Genomic DNA, 14,576 nt, shown 5'->3' on the forward strand with positions numbered 1-14,576 from the left:
TACAAAATAAACTCAAAATGAACTAAAGACCTAAAATGTAAGACTGGAAACCATAAAACTCTTAGAAGAAAACGTAGGCAGTACATTCTTTGATGTAAGTCTTGGCAATATATTTTTGGATTTGTCTCCTCAAACAAGAGAAACAAAAGAAAAAATAAACAAATTGACTGAAATAAACTTAAGTGCTTTTGCACAGTGAAGAAAACCATCAACAAAACAAAAAGACAACCTACTGAATGGGAGAAGATATTGGCAAACAATATGTCTGATAAGGAGTTAATATCCAAAACATACAAAGAGCTCATACAACTCAATATCAAAAAAACAAACAATTAAAAAATGGGCAGAAGACCTGATTAGACATTTTTCCAAAAAAAAAAAAAATACAGATGGCCAATAGGCACATGAAAAGATATTCAACATCACTAATCAGGGAAATACAAACTGAAACCACAATGAGATATCACCTCACACAGGTCAGAATGGCCATGATCAAAAAGACAACACATTATAAATGTTGCTGAAGATGTGGAGAAAAGGGAAACCTAGCACACTGTTGGTGGGAATGTAAATTGGTACAGCTACTATGGAAAACAGTATGGAGGTTCCTCAAAATATTTAAAGAAGAACTACCATGTGATCCAGCAATTCCATTCTTAAGTATATATCCCAAGAAAACAAAAAAACTGATTCAAAATGATACATGTATTCCAATGTTCATGGCAACATTATTTACAATAGCCAAGAACTGGAAGCAACCTAGGTGTCCATCAATAGATGGATGGATAAAGAAGATGTGATAATATATATATATATATTACTCAGCCATAGAAAAGAATGAAATTTGCCATCTGCAACAACATGGATGGACCTGGAAGGTATTATGCTTAGGGAAGTAAGTCAGACAAAGACAAATACTGTATATTTTCACTTACATATGGAATCTAAAAATTAAACCAAATGAATGACAAGCAAAACAGAAACAGACTCACAGACACAGAGAATAAATTAGTGGTTACCAGTGAGGAGGAGGGGTGGGGAGGGGCAAGACAGGGGAAGGGGATTAAGAGGTATAAACTACTAGGTATAAAACAAATAAGATACAAGGATATAATGCACAGCACAACGAATATGGCCAATAGTTTGTAATAACTTTAAGGAATACAATCTATAAAAATATCGAGTCACTATGTTGTGCACCTGAAGTTAATGTAACACTGTAAATCAACCATACTTCAATAAAAAAGAATGGAATTGAAAAGAAAAAAGAAAAAAAAAGACAAACACAAAAGGAGAGCCAGGAACAGGAAGTACAAACAGAATAGTAAATAGAAAGATGTAGTAATAAACACAAATATATTCTAATGGCATTAAGTGTAAATAGAATGAGCATTCAAATATAAAGTCAATAATTTTCAGGTTAAAATATATTGCTTCTCTAAAGATATATACATGTAAGAATTCAGAGAGCTTGGAATTTTATAAAAGGAAATAGATGCTCCATGCAAATACTAACCAAAAGAACCCTAATAAAATAAAGGTACAGTGGTATACTCATAATAGAAAAGATACACTTTTTATAAAGAAGAACATTTCATAATGATGAGACTATTGTCCCTGAACACAGTAGAATTAAACTAGAAATCAAAAATCATAAATATAACAACAAAATCTCCACATATGTAGCCATTAAGAAACTTCCATAACCAATGGTTCAAAATAGAAGTAATAAGTATCAGTATCAAGAGAATCGAAACTTGTTTTTCAAAAACAAAGTTCATAAACTCTTGGCACGATACACTAAAAGGAGAACAAAAGAAAGAGTATCATGACAGATTCTAAAGACGTTAAAATATTACAGAAGGATACTGTGAGCAACTTTATAAAATATCTTTAAAAATGCAAATGAAATAAACACATTCTTAGGGAGACAAAACAACCAAAACTGATGCAAAGAAAAATAAAGTCTAGGCAGGCATATAACTGAAAAATTCTTCCACAAATTAAAAACCTTTCTGTAAGTATCCATGACCAAATGGCTTCACTTGGGAATTCAAGGAATGAATTAAAATTATTAAGGAAGAAATCATGACAATACTACAAAATTCTTCCAGAGAATAGAAAAAAAAAAAAGAGTGAGATAATCACTTCCAAATTCATTTTAGTAGTTCAGCATAACTTTGACATAAACCCTTACTTTATAAGAAAACATTATAAGAAAAACATTATGGTGGGGTGGTAGTGGTAGAATGAATTGGGAGATTGGGATTGACATATATACACTAATATATATATAAAATAGATAACTAATAAGAACCTGCTGTATAAAAAAATAAAATACAAAAAAAGAAAATAAAGGAACACCTTAAGAAGAATTATTACTTAAGTCCTATATATTTCAAAGATGATTTTAAAAGCATAAATAAATCTTACTGAAGAGTAAAAAAAAATTATGGGTGCAATATCTTAAACAAAATAATATCAAAGCAAATATAGCCATATTAAAAAGATTACTACATCATCAACAAGTGTTTCTCTTCAAGGAATGCAATATTAAACATAAGAAAATCAAACAATGTAATCTACCACAGTATCCATGGGCAATTTCCTTTACCTTTCAAAAAGTTTAACTGTCCTTATTTAAAGTTTCAATTTCCTCATCAGTAAAATCAAGACTATAACAACTCATGTATCATACGGGGTTTTTTTGAGGATTAAATAATGCATGTAAAGTGTTTAGCACATGGCACACAGTAAATGCCCAACAAATCTTAGCTATTATTATTAGTGTCTTTTAAAAAATGATAAGTATGAAAGAAGTAACATTTATACTGAACAATGTAGCAGATTAAAATCTCATTTAGGTAGCACTCAATCAGAAAACTCCTACTATGTAAAAAAAAAAAACAAAAAACCCAGAACTTAGAGGCTTAACACAACCATTTATTTAGTCCACAGTGCCAAGGTCAGCAATCTGAGCTGGGCACAGGAGAATGTGCCTTCTGCTCTCATTCATGTGTCTATGATCAACTCTTAGGTCAGGTAGGGACCGGCTAGTTTTGGGAGGTGTCCATGGAACAACTAGGATGGCTTGTCTCTCTACCATGTTGTCTCTCATCTTCCACCTGGTTAACTCGGACTTATTTACATATCAGTTACAGGGTGCCAAGAGAACAAGAGAGGGCAGGCACCAATGTGTAAGCATTTTTCAAATCTCTACTTGTATAGCATTAGAATTGTTTAAATTAAGTCACATGGTCAAGCCTAGAATTTGAGTGGGGAAGGAAGGATGGGATATAGGGAGCCTTGAATAAATTGGGGAAAATTACTCTTAACAGTGTACCACAAGTTCCAAAGCAGTAATTCATTAAAAAAAAAATATAGGAAATTGTATACATGATTTTTATCCAACATAAATTACCAAACCATTAAAATCCAATAAGAACAAACAATTTTTTCCCCAAACTGTTTCCTTTACTTAGCATCTCCAGTTTTATCAAACCATCCCTAAGTCTCTAAGACCTTAGCTTGGTAACCAAAACATAGCTTTCAAATTTGATGCCTAATACTGCCCAATCCAAACCTTTTTACCCAACAAGGCAAGGTCAACCAATGACTTTCTCTTAAAGCATTCTTATTTATGTTTGGCTCATGCCATTTCCTTATCTGAAAGATGCTTTCCTTGACCCTCCCTCTTTGAATCATTTCATGTAACTCATCATTTAAGTTTCCAGCTCAAATACTACTTAAAGATAATAGTAATTTATTCCTCATTAATATTAGAAAAAAGTTAGAGAGCAAACATTTATCTGAACTCCCATTTTGTGCTATGAACTTTCATGGGGCCAGCTACATATATAATATTCCATTTGTGTTGTTCCCTATCTTTCTGAAAAATAGGTCTTCTGGATGAAACAGTAAAATTTATTGTGTAAAGGTTATTTTTTGGACATCCTCGCTTCTTCCATAGAATTCACTATGGCAAAAAAGATTTAGTAAGTACTCACATTTGTTTCATATTTTTTACTGTTTTTCGTGAAAATTTTATATAATTTCTCACTTTACATACTCATAGTATCTTAATATTAAATAAGAGAATCAAACTAAATTAAGTGATATTTTACCAACTAGATACTTTATAATTTATCATTTATTTACATTTATATTATATTATTTATATTGTTTAATAATCCAAATATGTCTCTCTCTAGCTAAACTTTATATAAACCACATTTATAATAAGTTATATCTTTTAATCTACCTAATGCAAATTAAACTTATTTTTATGTTAACTATGTACTATGCATAAATTAATATAACTGCTTTTAGAAATTTCTAATTTAGATTTTTCTCTGAGGATAACTTGCCCTCCCCACACATTTACTATTTAAAATGAATGAAAGCATCTCTCAGAAGTCTCACTAAGCACTGAAAACTAATTAGCACATCTAGTGGTTAAGTTTTTGTTTATTCCTTTATTCTCAGTGCTGACTGCTTGAGTAATAAGGTCTTCACTTGGATCTAGCATCTAAAAAATATTTACTATGTCTGATTAACTGACTTATGAATTTCAAATGTAATTATCTACAGATATTTACTAAAATTTTGAAGAAAGAAGCTATCTTATACCTAATGACTGGCCTTGAAAACAGGCATATAAATAGAATTCTAATTATAGAAATGACAAATTTGAGTTAGCTTATTTATTTAGTTGCAGTCTAATCCGTTTGAGATACGAAATGGAATATAAAAATAGATACAAAAGCAGATAATAACATAAATAATAACAAATAATGGAAAGAATCATGGAAACAAAAAAAAGTAAGACTGGGTGAGATGAACTAATCATCCTCTATTTCTCTCAGAAACTGGTCAAAAATTTGACTCTCATTTTTTAAGCTCCAGCAAGCCATTTATACAAAATCAATAATAATGTTCAGAGAGCACATGAAACTAAGAAGGATTTATTTCCTAAAACCCAGTAAAGAGGATACTGGGTGATATAGTGGTCACCACTATAATATGTACAATAATTTTCTTTGTTTTTCTTTTTTTTTTTCCTGTGCTTCTCACCAAAACCAAGGACAAAGATGAAGCAAGTTGCATGAAAGCAAGTCCATGAAATCCAAAACACTGAAGTAGGCAGCAATCTGATTGTCTTTTTCCATGAAAAAAATATTAGAAATCTAGAGAAAAGGATGGACTGCATATTTTCAGATAGTCCTCCATAAAGATCGTTACTCCAAATCAGACTTAGGTTCAAAAACAAAGAGCTTAAGATTTTGTTTTCTACTAAGGATCTAGAGTGTAGATATTCTGTGTTGCAATAATGGCCCACCCATAAGCTTGGACAATCAATTAAGCAGAGTGAATCATTTTTGCTTTTCTTGTTAACATTAATTCATATCTGTAATTATTATTGGAAAACAGTATATTAAGAGTGTTAGGGGACTTCCCTGGTGGTCCAGTCGTTAAGAATCTGCCTTCCAAAGCAGAGGATGAGCGTTTGACCTCTGGTTGGGAAACTAAGATCCCACATGCTGCGGGGCAACTAAGCACACACGCCACAACTACTGAGCCCACGCACCGCAACTAGAGAGCCCACATGCTGCAAACTACAGAGCCCACATGCTCTGGAGCCCACGTGCCACAACTAGAGAGAAGCCTGCGCACCACCTGAAGAGCCTGTGTGCTGCAACCAAAGAGCCCATATGCTGCAACTAAGATCTGGATGCAGCCCAAAAAATAAAATAAAATAAATAAATAAAAGAAATAAACATTAAAAAAAAAAAAGAACGTTAGGATAACTGCATCTGTGCAAGCTAGAAAGAACCAGAAACTTTCAGGGACAGAAAAAAGTGTACTTTAGAATAACAAATTAACCTGGCTCAAAATAAGACACAGAGAAAAAAAATATATTTGATGGAGTTTTGAAATATCGTAGGATACCACATGGATAATCACTGGAAAATAATATTTGCATTTTATGAAGAATGGATAGCTAATTTCATAATGATTTCCTTTGAATGTGAATATATATATATATTCAAACAGAGCTAGAAAAACCAAGAATTTGTAAAATACATTTTTTTTTTTTTGTAAAATACATTTTTAACTTTAAAGAAAAAGACATTAGATTTACTGAGTCCAGATTTGCAATTTATATTGTCTAATGCTGGAAAGAAAAACTTCTAAATAAGTTCACTAAATAATTTATTATCCCCTCTTATCTTTAACTAAAAAATAGGTCGGTATTAACTTTTAAAAATCACGTTCTCAACAGTGAATCACTGATATTCACTGAATATGAATATTCCTTTTTCCTTAGAGACAAAGGACAAATATTTCCTGGTGACAGACGTACCAGTTGATGGCCAGTGTTTTATCTTACCTGGGCAATATTTACTGCATTACAGATTCGCCCATCTTTCTCATGATCCTTTGTTTTCTGTAACATTTGCCATATTGTGTTTCTAAGTCCATCCTGCTCCTTATCTCCTCGAAGTTCCCAAGACATTTTCAGCAGGTTATACACTAAGCCATAGTATGCAGTCCATTTCACTTGATCACCTGTTTAGAAAGAAAGGTTCTTTAGGAAGATATTTTATTCATCTTATTAATGTATGGTTGTGTGAAAAAGAAGAAATTTGATTTTATTAATGTTTTAAAGTTTGAAATTCTGACCTCTGGAATTTTCTTTTTACCATTCACTACTTTTACTCCTTTAATTTTAAAAGATCTCACAGATCGTTTAAAAACTTCTAACAGAGATACGTTCGGTAGATTTCTCCTTTCTGCTCGTGGATGCCATCGAGTAAGCATCGTTGACGTCTCCCCCCACCCCCCACCCCCCGCCTCCACTGCCGTCATGTATAAGTCAGAGTCACCTAAAGAGCCCAAACAGCTGCGGAAGCTCTTCATCGGAGGTTTGAGCTTTGAAACAAACAATGAGAGTCTGAGGAGCCATTTTGAGCAGTGGGGAACGCTCACAGATTGTGTGGTAATGAGGGATCCAAACACCAAATGCTCCAGAGGCTTCGGGTTTGTCACATATGCCACTGTGGAGGAGGTGGATGCAGCCATGAAGGCAAGGCCACACAAGGTGAATGGAAGAGTTGTAGAACCAAAGAGGGCCATCTCAAGAGAAGATTCTCAAAGACCTGGTGCCCACTTAACTGTGAAAAAGATTTTTGTTGGTGGCATTAAAGAAGACACTGAAAAACATCATCTAAGAGATTATTTTGAACAGTATGGGAAAATTGAAGTGATTGAAATCATTACTGATCGAGGCAGTGGCAAAAGAGAAGCTTTGCTTTTGTAACCTTTGATGACCATGACTCTGTAGACAAGATTGTCATTCAGAAATACCACACTGTGAATGGCCACAACTGTGAAGTAAGGAAAGCCCTATCTAAGCAAGAGATGGCTAGTGCCTCATCCAGCCAAAGAGGTCGAAGTGGCTCTGGAAACTTTGGTGGTGGTCATGGAGGTGGTTTTGGTGGGAATGACAACTTTGGTTGTGGAGCAAACTTCAGTGGTCGAGGTGGCTTTGGTGGCAGCCACGGTGGTGGTGGATATAGTGGCAGTGGGGATGGCTATAATGGATTTGGTAATGATGGAAGCAATTTTGGAGGTGGTGGAAGCTACAATGATTTTGGCAGTTACAATAATCAATCTTCAAATTTTGGACCCATGAAAGGAGGCATCTTTGGAGGCAGAAGTTCTGGCCCCTATGGTGGTGGAGGCCAATACTTTGCCAAACCCCGAAACCAAGGTGGCTATGGTGGTTCCAGCAGCAGCAGTAGCTATGGCAGTTGCAGAAGGTTTTGATTACTGCCAGGAAACAAAGCTTAGCAGGAGAGGAGAGCCAGAGAAGTGACAGGGAATCTACAGGTTACAACAGATTTGTGAACTCAACCAAGCACAGTGGTGGCAGGGCCTAGCTGCTACAAAGAAGACATGTTTTAGACAATACTCATGTGTATGGGCAAAAAAACTCAAGGACTGTATTTGTGACTAATTGTATAACAAGTTATTTTAGTTTCTGTTCTGTGGAAAGTGTAAAGCATTCCAACAAAGGGTTTTAATGTAGTTTTTTTTTCTTTGCACCCATGCTGTTGATTGCTAAATGTAATAGTCTGATCATGACACTGAATAAATATTTTTTTAAAAAAACCAAAAAACAAAAAAAAACTTCTAATGCTATGAAAAGATGAACTGCACCTAATATTATACCTAATAAATTTAAAAGTTAAAAAGGTAAACTGTGAACTATGTACTATAAACACATTTTTTTTTTTTTTGGCAGTACGCGGGCCTCTCACTGTTGTGGCCTCTCCCGTTGTGGAGCACAGGCTCCAGACGCGCAGGCTCAGTGGCCATGGCTCATGGGTCCAGCCGCTCCACGGCATGTGGGATCTTCCCGGACCAGGGCACGAACCCATGTCCCCTGCATCGGCAGGTGGACTCTTAACCACTGTGCCACCAGGGAAGCCCTATAAACACATTTTTGGAATTCAAGTAAAGAGGAATTTATTCAAGGAAGTATGAACAGTTAGACCACCATGGTGAATTTTTACAATAAATCAGAGAAACAGGAGAAAAATCACTGGCTGTTATAAAAATGATCAAGGTCTATGAAATATGGCATTTGAACCAAGAAGAAAGCTTTGAAAATAATGTAAAAAGCAGACAGAAATTACTGATATAATTATAAGCTGGAAGTTTTTTTAAATAATAGAGAAATAAGTCGAATGAAATAGGGGAAAGGGAGTAATGAATTCAGAGTTTTTCTTTAAGTTTAATATACTTGTCCTTCTAAAAATTATATACCAATTAGCAATTTAAATAAGTTATCAAGTTCCACTTTCAAAATATTCATTTCCCCTACAGAAAAGAGAAGAAGTTTCTCTTTACTCTTTATCTTAATTATTTCTCACTAGATGACATATTGCTATGCAATACTGTTCAAGAAACAAGAATTCTCATTTAGTTAGTGATGGGATAAATAAATTAATGCAGGTCTCAAAGGGTATATGAGCTTAAGTTAGCTAAAGAGCAACATGAGGGTACTGAGTATATGTGAAGCAAGTAAGAGGAGCAAGAGGAAGAGAAGTTTCAGAAAGGAAGATGGAGGGTATCCTGGTGAGAGCTAGTGTGACACTGAATTCATCAATGCCCCTCTTGAATAAAGTTATAAGCACAATCTGAAAAGTCACAGTCTTCAACTTTTCCTAATTCAATCTGGATTTAGTAATCCAGGCTAATAATAATTATCATTGTTACGATAACTAGAATAGTTGGGAGTACCTACGATGTGCCATATTCTAGTTACTCCTCACTGCAATCCTGCTATGAAGACTATATCATACTTAGAATAATAGAAGGGAACATAAGAGCTTCAACTTGGTTAGAAATTTCCCTAGCAACACACCGCTGATGAGTGAGAGAGGCAGGTGAAGGTTGGGATAATCTTATCCCATGAAGCACAGCCTCTCCAATTCAGACAAGTACTTTTCCTTCCAATCCTGCCCTCTATTCCATTCATAGGAAAGGAAGATAGACTAGAAGGTGGAAGGAGGATGCAGGAGAGAATGTACACAGCTTAGAAATGGGAGGAGGAACGCGTGTGTCCAGCTTCCACTCTTTCTATCTAAAGTTGATAAAGTAAAAGCTGCAAATATGAGGCTACAGTTAAACAGCAAATTCTTTTGAAAATATAATTTTCCCCTCATAAAAATTTTACCAGTAAAATTCGGTGTATTGCAATAGTTGAAATTATATATAGGAAGTGATGTCAGCAAGACGGTGGACTAGGAAGTCCCCAGGCTTCATCCTCTCACAGTAACAACAACTTGGCAGACATCCATGAACAAAACTGCCTTTTGGGAGACCTTGGAACCCAGGTTAATAGGTTGTAAAACACCAATGGAACCCAAGACTCAGGAGGGCCACTTCAAGAAGGCAGGCTGGACTCAGGTGGCTGGCCTTTCAACAGTGGTCCAGCTGTGGACCTAGTAGCACCCCTGTCCCCCCATGAACTTAGCTTCTTCTCTGCTTGTCCATGGTCCTGCCACCAGTCTCATCCACCAAAGGACTCAGGAGGACCCATGCCAGTTGTGCCCTGAGTAACAGATCCACTGACTGAGGACCTGACTGTGGACCCTGAAGCACTGTGACCTGGTTCCAGCCTCACTCTACCATGGTCCAGAGGCAGTTCTGCACACCGAGGAACCCACCCATGGACCTAGCAGGAGAATGCTCAGGACCCTGGGGGGAGCCAAATGCATTTGTACCCCTGGTAAGCCCTGAGACCTGCAGACACAGCGGTGGTCCTGTGACCAGGCTCCAGCCCTGCTCCACCACTGTCCCAGAGGTGCTCCCATCTGCTCAGGGACCCACAGGAACCATCCCCACTCAGGCTCCCCGGTAACAGGCCCACTTACCCCCAGCAGAGAGGGAGCTATAAGAAGACAGGAGGATAGGGAGGATCTCAAATGGAGCTAAGGTGGAGAGTTCATATTAGAAAGGTATAAGGTAAAATAACTAAAGATAAATTAGGTCAGATTAACTGGTAGATATTTGAGCAAAAGAGTAATGCTATATCTGCTCAATGAAATGTTATGTCTATTCAAGTAAAAAACTGGGAAACCAATATGGAAGTTTTATGAGGTAAGCCAGGGCTTTACTGTGATGAGCAGCAGGAGATTGGAGAGTAAAGGACAAAGCTAAGACATTGCTGAGCAGATCTCACAAGACTTCTTTGCTACGGAGGAGGAAGATGGAGTGAAGTGATAAGGACAAGTGCACGTTCAAGCTCAGGAAACTGAAACAATAATGAAATCACTTGCAGAAATGAGATTATATAGAAAAGCCAGTTTGGGGAGAAAGGAGATAAATAAATATGGTATGATGATGGGTAAGGGGAATCTGATATTCAGCTTTTTGTAAAAACAGAGCTATAATTCAAGTAAAATAGCAGAATTGAAATTATGGATTTGTGAGTCATTAGCAGAAAAATAAGGCCTGAACTCAATATGAGTAGAGAAACAACTATGAGTTTTTAATGAATAATTCTGGAATTGCAAACCTCAGAAATACAAAAGCAGTTTTTGAACAGTATGATAAATAAAACATACTGTGGATTTTAACCCATTTATAAATTTATTTCTTATTTCTAAACTCCCAACTCTTTACATTAAAAAGAATGATTGACAAAAGTACATACAAATTACCTTCCTTCATGTATTTTAAATGATTGTTTTTTGAGGAACAATATTTTAGAACCCTACAATCACCGAACTGAATATGGTTTGTTTTTAGAATACACAAGACCAGTAGACCAGTCATGAAACCATAAAATATATTCCGATAACTGTGCTCTCAAAACTCAATTTTTAAATGCCATTGATGACTTTAAAAGAAAGCTGTTCACCTGTTGATTTAAACTACAGTGAAGTGTTGCTTATAGATATTTGTAGGGAGAATATATTACATCCAATTGACTGACAGTTAATGAAGAAAAAAATTCTTATAAAGACAGATTGGATGTGTTACAACTGTCATAAAAAGTAGAATGTGCTCTCATATGCATGTCAACACACTTGCTGAGAAGCATGTCCGCTCTGAAACTTCTCATCCAAGGACCAGACTGTAACATAAGGCACTTTTCTGTTCTGCTTTGAGTGACCCTGTGGCAGCTATCAAAGATGTTACTTTAAATGTACTGAGAAAAAATGTGTCTCCGTCTGCAGCTAAGAAATAACAAAACTGAAGCAAAACAGAATTCCTAATAAACCTTAAAAATTTATTAAATTATACCATTTGAAAACAAATACTTTATGATCCTTTCTCTGTAGAAATGTTTTATTTTAGCGTTTGAACTATTTGGAAGCCGTTAATTGACAGCCTAGATACTTATATTTCACATATTCAATGAACAAAAAACATGAATATTTCTACTTATATGGATGATTATAAATGAACACAGCTTTTACAATTTTGACAAATATAACTTGGCACCACAGAATCGAATGTATCACTGAAAGGTAACCTGAATGCAAGGTGTAGTTTAAAACATTATCTTTATGAAATGCCATGTAGTGTGGAGGAACTAGCTCAATGTCAAGAAATCAAGAGAACTATTCAGTAAGCCAGTCATTTGTTTAATAAATATTTACTGAGTCAATGCTATGTGCCAACCACTGTTCTATGTACCAAAGAAAAAGACAATGTTACTGCTCTATGGACACTTAATTCTAGGGGAGAAAGACAGATATTAAGAAAGTGAACTTGAAAATATCATTACAAAAATAATAGAAAATGATAATGTGACCAACAATGACTAGGAAAAGAAAACCACTACAGACAGAGTGAAAGAAAGACCTCCATGAGGACATTGTATTCAAGCTAAAATCTGATGGATTAAAAAAAAAAAAAAAGCTAAACATGTAAGGAGCTGGGGAGAAGTGTTCTCAGCAGAAGAGATGGAAAATGCAAAGGCTATGGACCTAGAATAGCTTGAAAGTTTACAGAAACAGAAGAAAGGATAGAATGGATGGAGTACAAGACACCAGGGTGTCCTTGGGACAAGATGAGATCAGGTAGGCATGCCCTTTGCAGAGGCAAACTCTCAATGATCATGGCCAATTTGTAAGCCATGGAAAGGAGTTTGGATTTTATTCTTAGTGTAATAAAAAGCTAACAGAGCATTTAAATACAGAAGGGAACTGACCCGTTTTATGTTTTAAAAAAATCTTTTTGGCTTCTTCATGGAGAGGGGGACTATAAGGAAGACAGGAAGATTTTTAGTTTTTTGCAGTTAATCTATAAGAAGAGTGATGATTGCATAGACTTCAGATTTGTACAGTAAACTTGTACAATGGTCTATACCCCTGGCTTCTGGGAGGTCACCTCTAATGCCTTGGAATGTCCTGTCAGATAAGAATGTTCTTATTAACCTGGGAGCCATGGGTTGTGATTACCAACTTGCCTTTGAAAGGGCCAGAGACTGGGGTCGGGCATATGTATGTGACTGAAGCCCAATAAAAATTCTGGATACCAAAGCTTAGTGACTTTCCATAGGTGACAATACTCTATGCAAATTGTCATACATTGTTTCTTGGAGAAGTAAATGCTTTCCACACAACTCCACTGGGAGAGGACAGTGGATAGCTCTCTGTTTGGAACTCTCCTGAACTCTGCCCTGTGCACCTCTTCTTGGCTGATTTTAATCCTTTCACTGTAAGAAACCATACTCACGAGTAAAATGGCTTTGCTGAGTTCTGTGAATTCTTCCACAAATTATGAAACATGAGGGTTGTCCTGGGGGTCCCGAAACTCGCAAGTAGTTTCAGAAGTGAGGGTGGTCTTGGGGACTCCTGAACTTCACAGGAGTCAAAAATAGAGATAGAGATATGTAGAAAATTTGGGGATATATTTTGGATGTATAGTAGAATAAATAGGAATTCGAGGATACTCTTTGTTTTCAGAACGTTTTACTATAATAATTATAATGATATATCTATCACTATACACACAAATACACACATAATATTTAAATACCGATCATAAGTAAGGACAGAGACAAGAAGGCAAAGTAGAAGGACATGAGCTCATCTTACAAAAACATCAAAACCACAACTAACTGCTGAACAAACATCGACAAAAAAAAAAAAAAAGAAAAAATGCTGGAACCTACCAAAAAACAGATATCCTACATCCAAAGACAAAGAAGAAGCCACAACAACTTGATAGGAGGAGTGCAATAACAATAAAATTAAACCCCATACCATTAGGTGGGCAACCCACTAACTGGAAAATAATTATACCACAGAAGTTCTCCCACAGGAGTGAAAGTTCTTAGCCTCACATCACGCTCCCCAGCCTGGGGGTCTGGTATGGGAGGAAAAGGAGCCTTCAGAGAATCTGACTTTGAAGGCCAGAAGGGTTTGATCTCAGGAATTCCACAGGACTGTGGGAAACAGAAAATCTACTCTTGGAGGGCACACACAAGGTCTCATGTGCACCAGGAGCCAGGGAAAGAAGCAGTGACCTCATAAGAGTCTGGGACAGACCTACCTACTAGTATTGGAGGGTCTCCTGCAGAGGTGGGGGGCAGCTGTGGCTCATTGTGGGGAAAAAGACACTGGTGGCAGTAGTTCTGGGGAGTACACATTGGTGTGAGCCCTCCTGGAAGTCATCATTTTATCATCAAGACCTGGGCTCACCCAACAGCTGTAGGCTCCAGTGCTGGGACACCTCAGGACAAACAGCCAACATGGCAGGAACACAGCCCACTCATCAGGAGACAGGCTACTTACAGTCTTCCTGAGAACACAGCTGTCCAGTAAACACAACCCTTAACACAGCCATGCCCACCAGAGGGACCCAGCTCCACCCACCAGTGGGCAGGGACCAGCCTCTCCCACCAGGAAGGCTGCACAAGCCTCTTAGACAGACTCATCCACCAAGAGGCAGACAGCAGAAGCAAGAAGAACTAAAACCCTTTAGCCTGCTGAATGGAAACTGCGATCACAAAGTCAGACAAAATGAGATGGCAGAGGAATATGTCCCAG

General features: G+C 36.6%; 1 protein-coding gene and 1 pseudogene across 2 annotated transcripts in view; one reads left to right on the forward strand and one right to left on the reverse strand.

The window, feature by feature from the left end:
• Positions 1–14,576, reverse strand: part of TMEM232 (transmembrane protein 232) — a gene marked incomplete at its 3' end in the record, with an annotated part of 109,389 nt that overhangs the window by 19,243 nt on the left and 75,570 nt on the right. The window contains 1 exon segment of the mRNA XM_079918633.1: positions 6,392–6,570. Within this exon segment, the coding sequence (XP_079774759.1) occupies positions 6,392–6,570 (179 nt within the window).
• LOC307183170 (heterogeneous nuclear ribonucleoprotein A1-like) lies at positions 6,869–7,877 on the forward strand (annotated as a pseudogene). The gene has a single exon. The product of its transcript is annotated as a heterogeneous nuclear ribonucleoprotein A1-like (transcript).

Source organism: Stenella coeruleoalba (assembly GCF_951394435.1).
Source record: "Stenella coeruleoalba genome assembly, chromosome: 3".
Classification (NCBI taxonomy): Eukaryota; Metazoa; Chordata; class Mammalia; order Artiodactyla; family Delphinidae; genus Stenella; species Stenella coeruleoalba.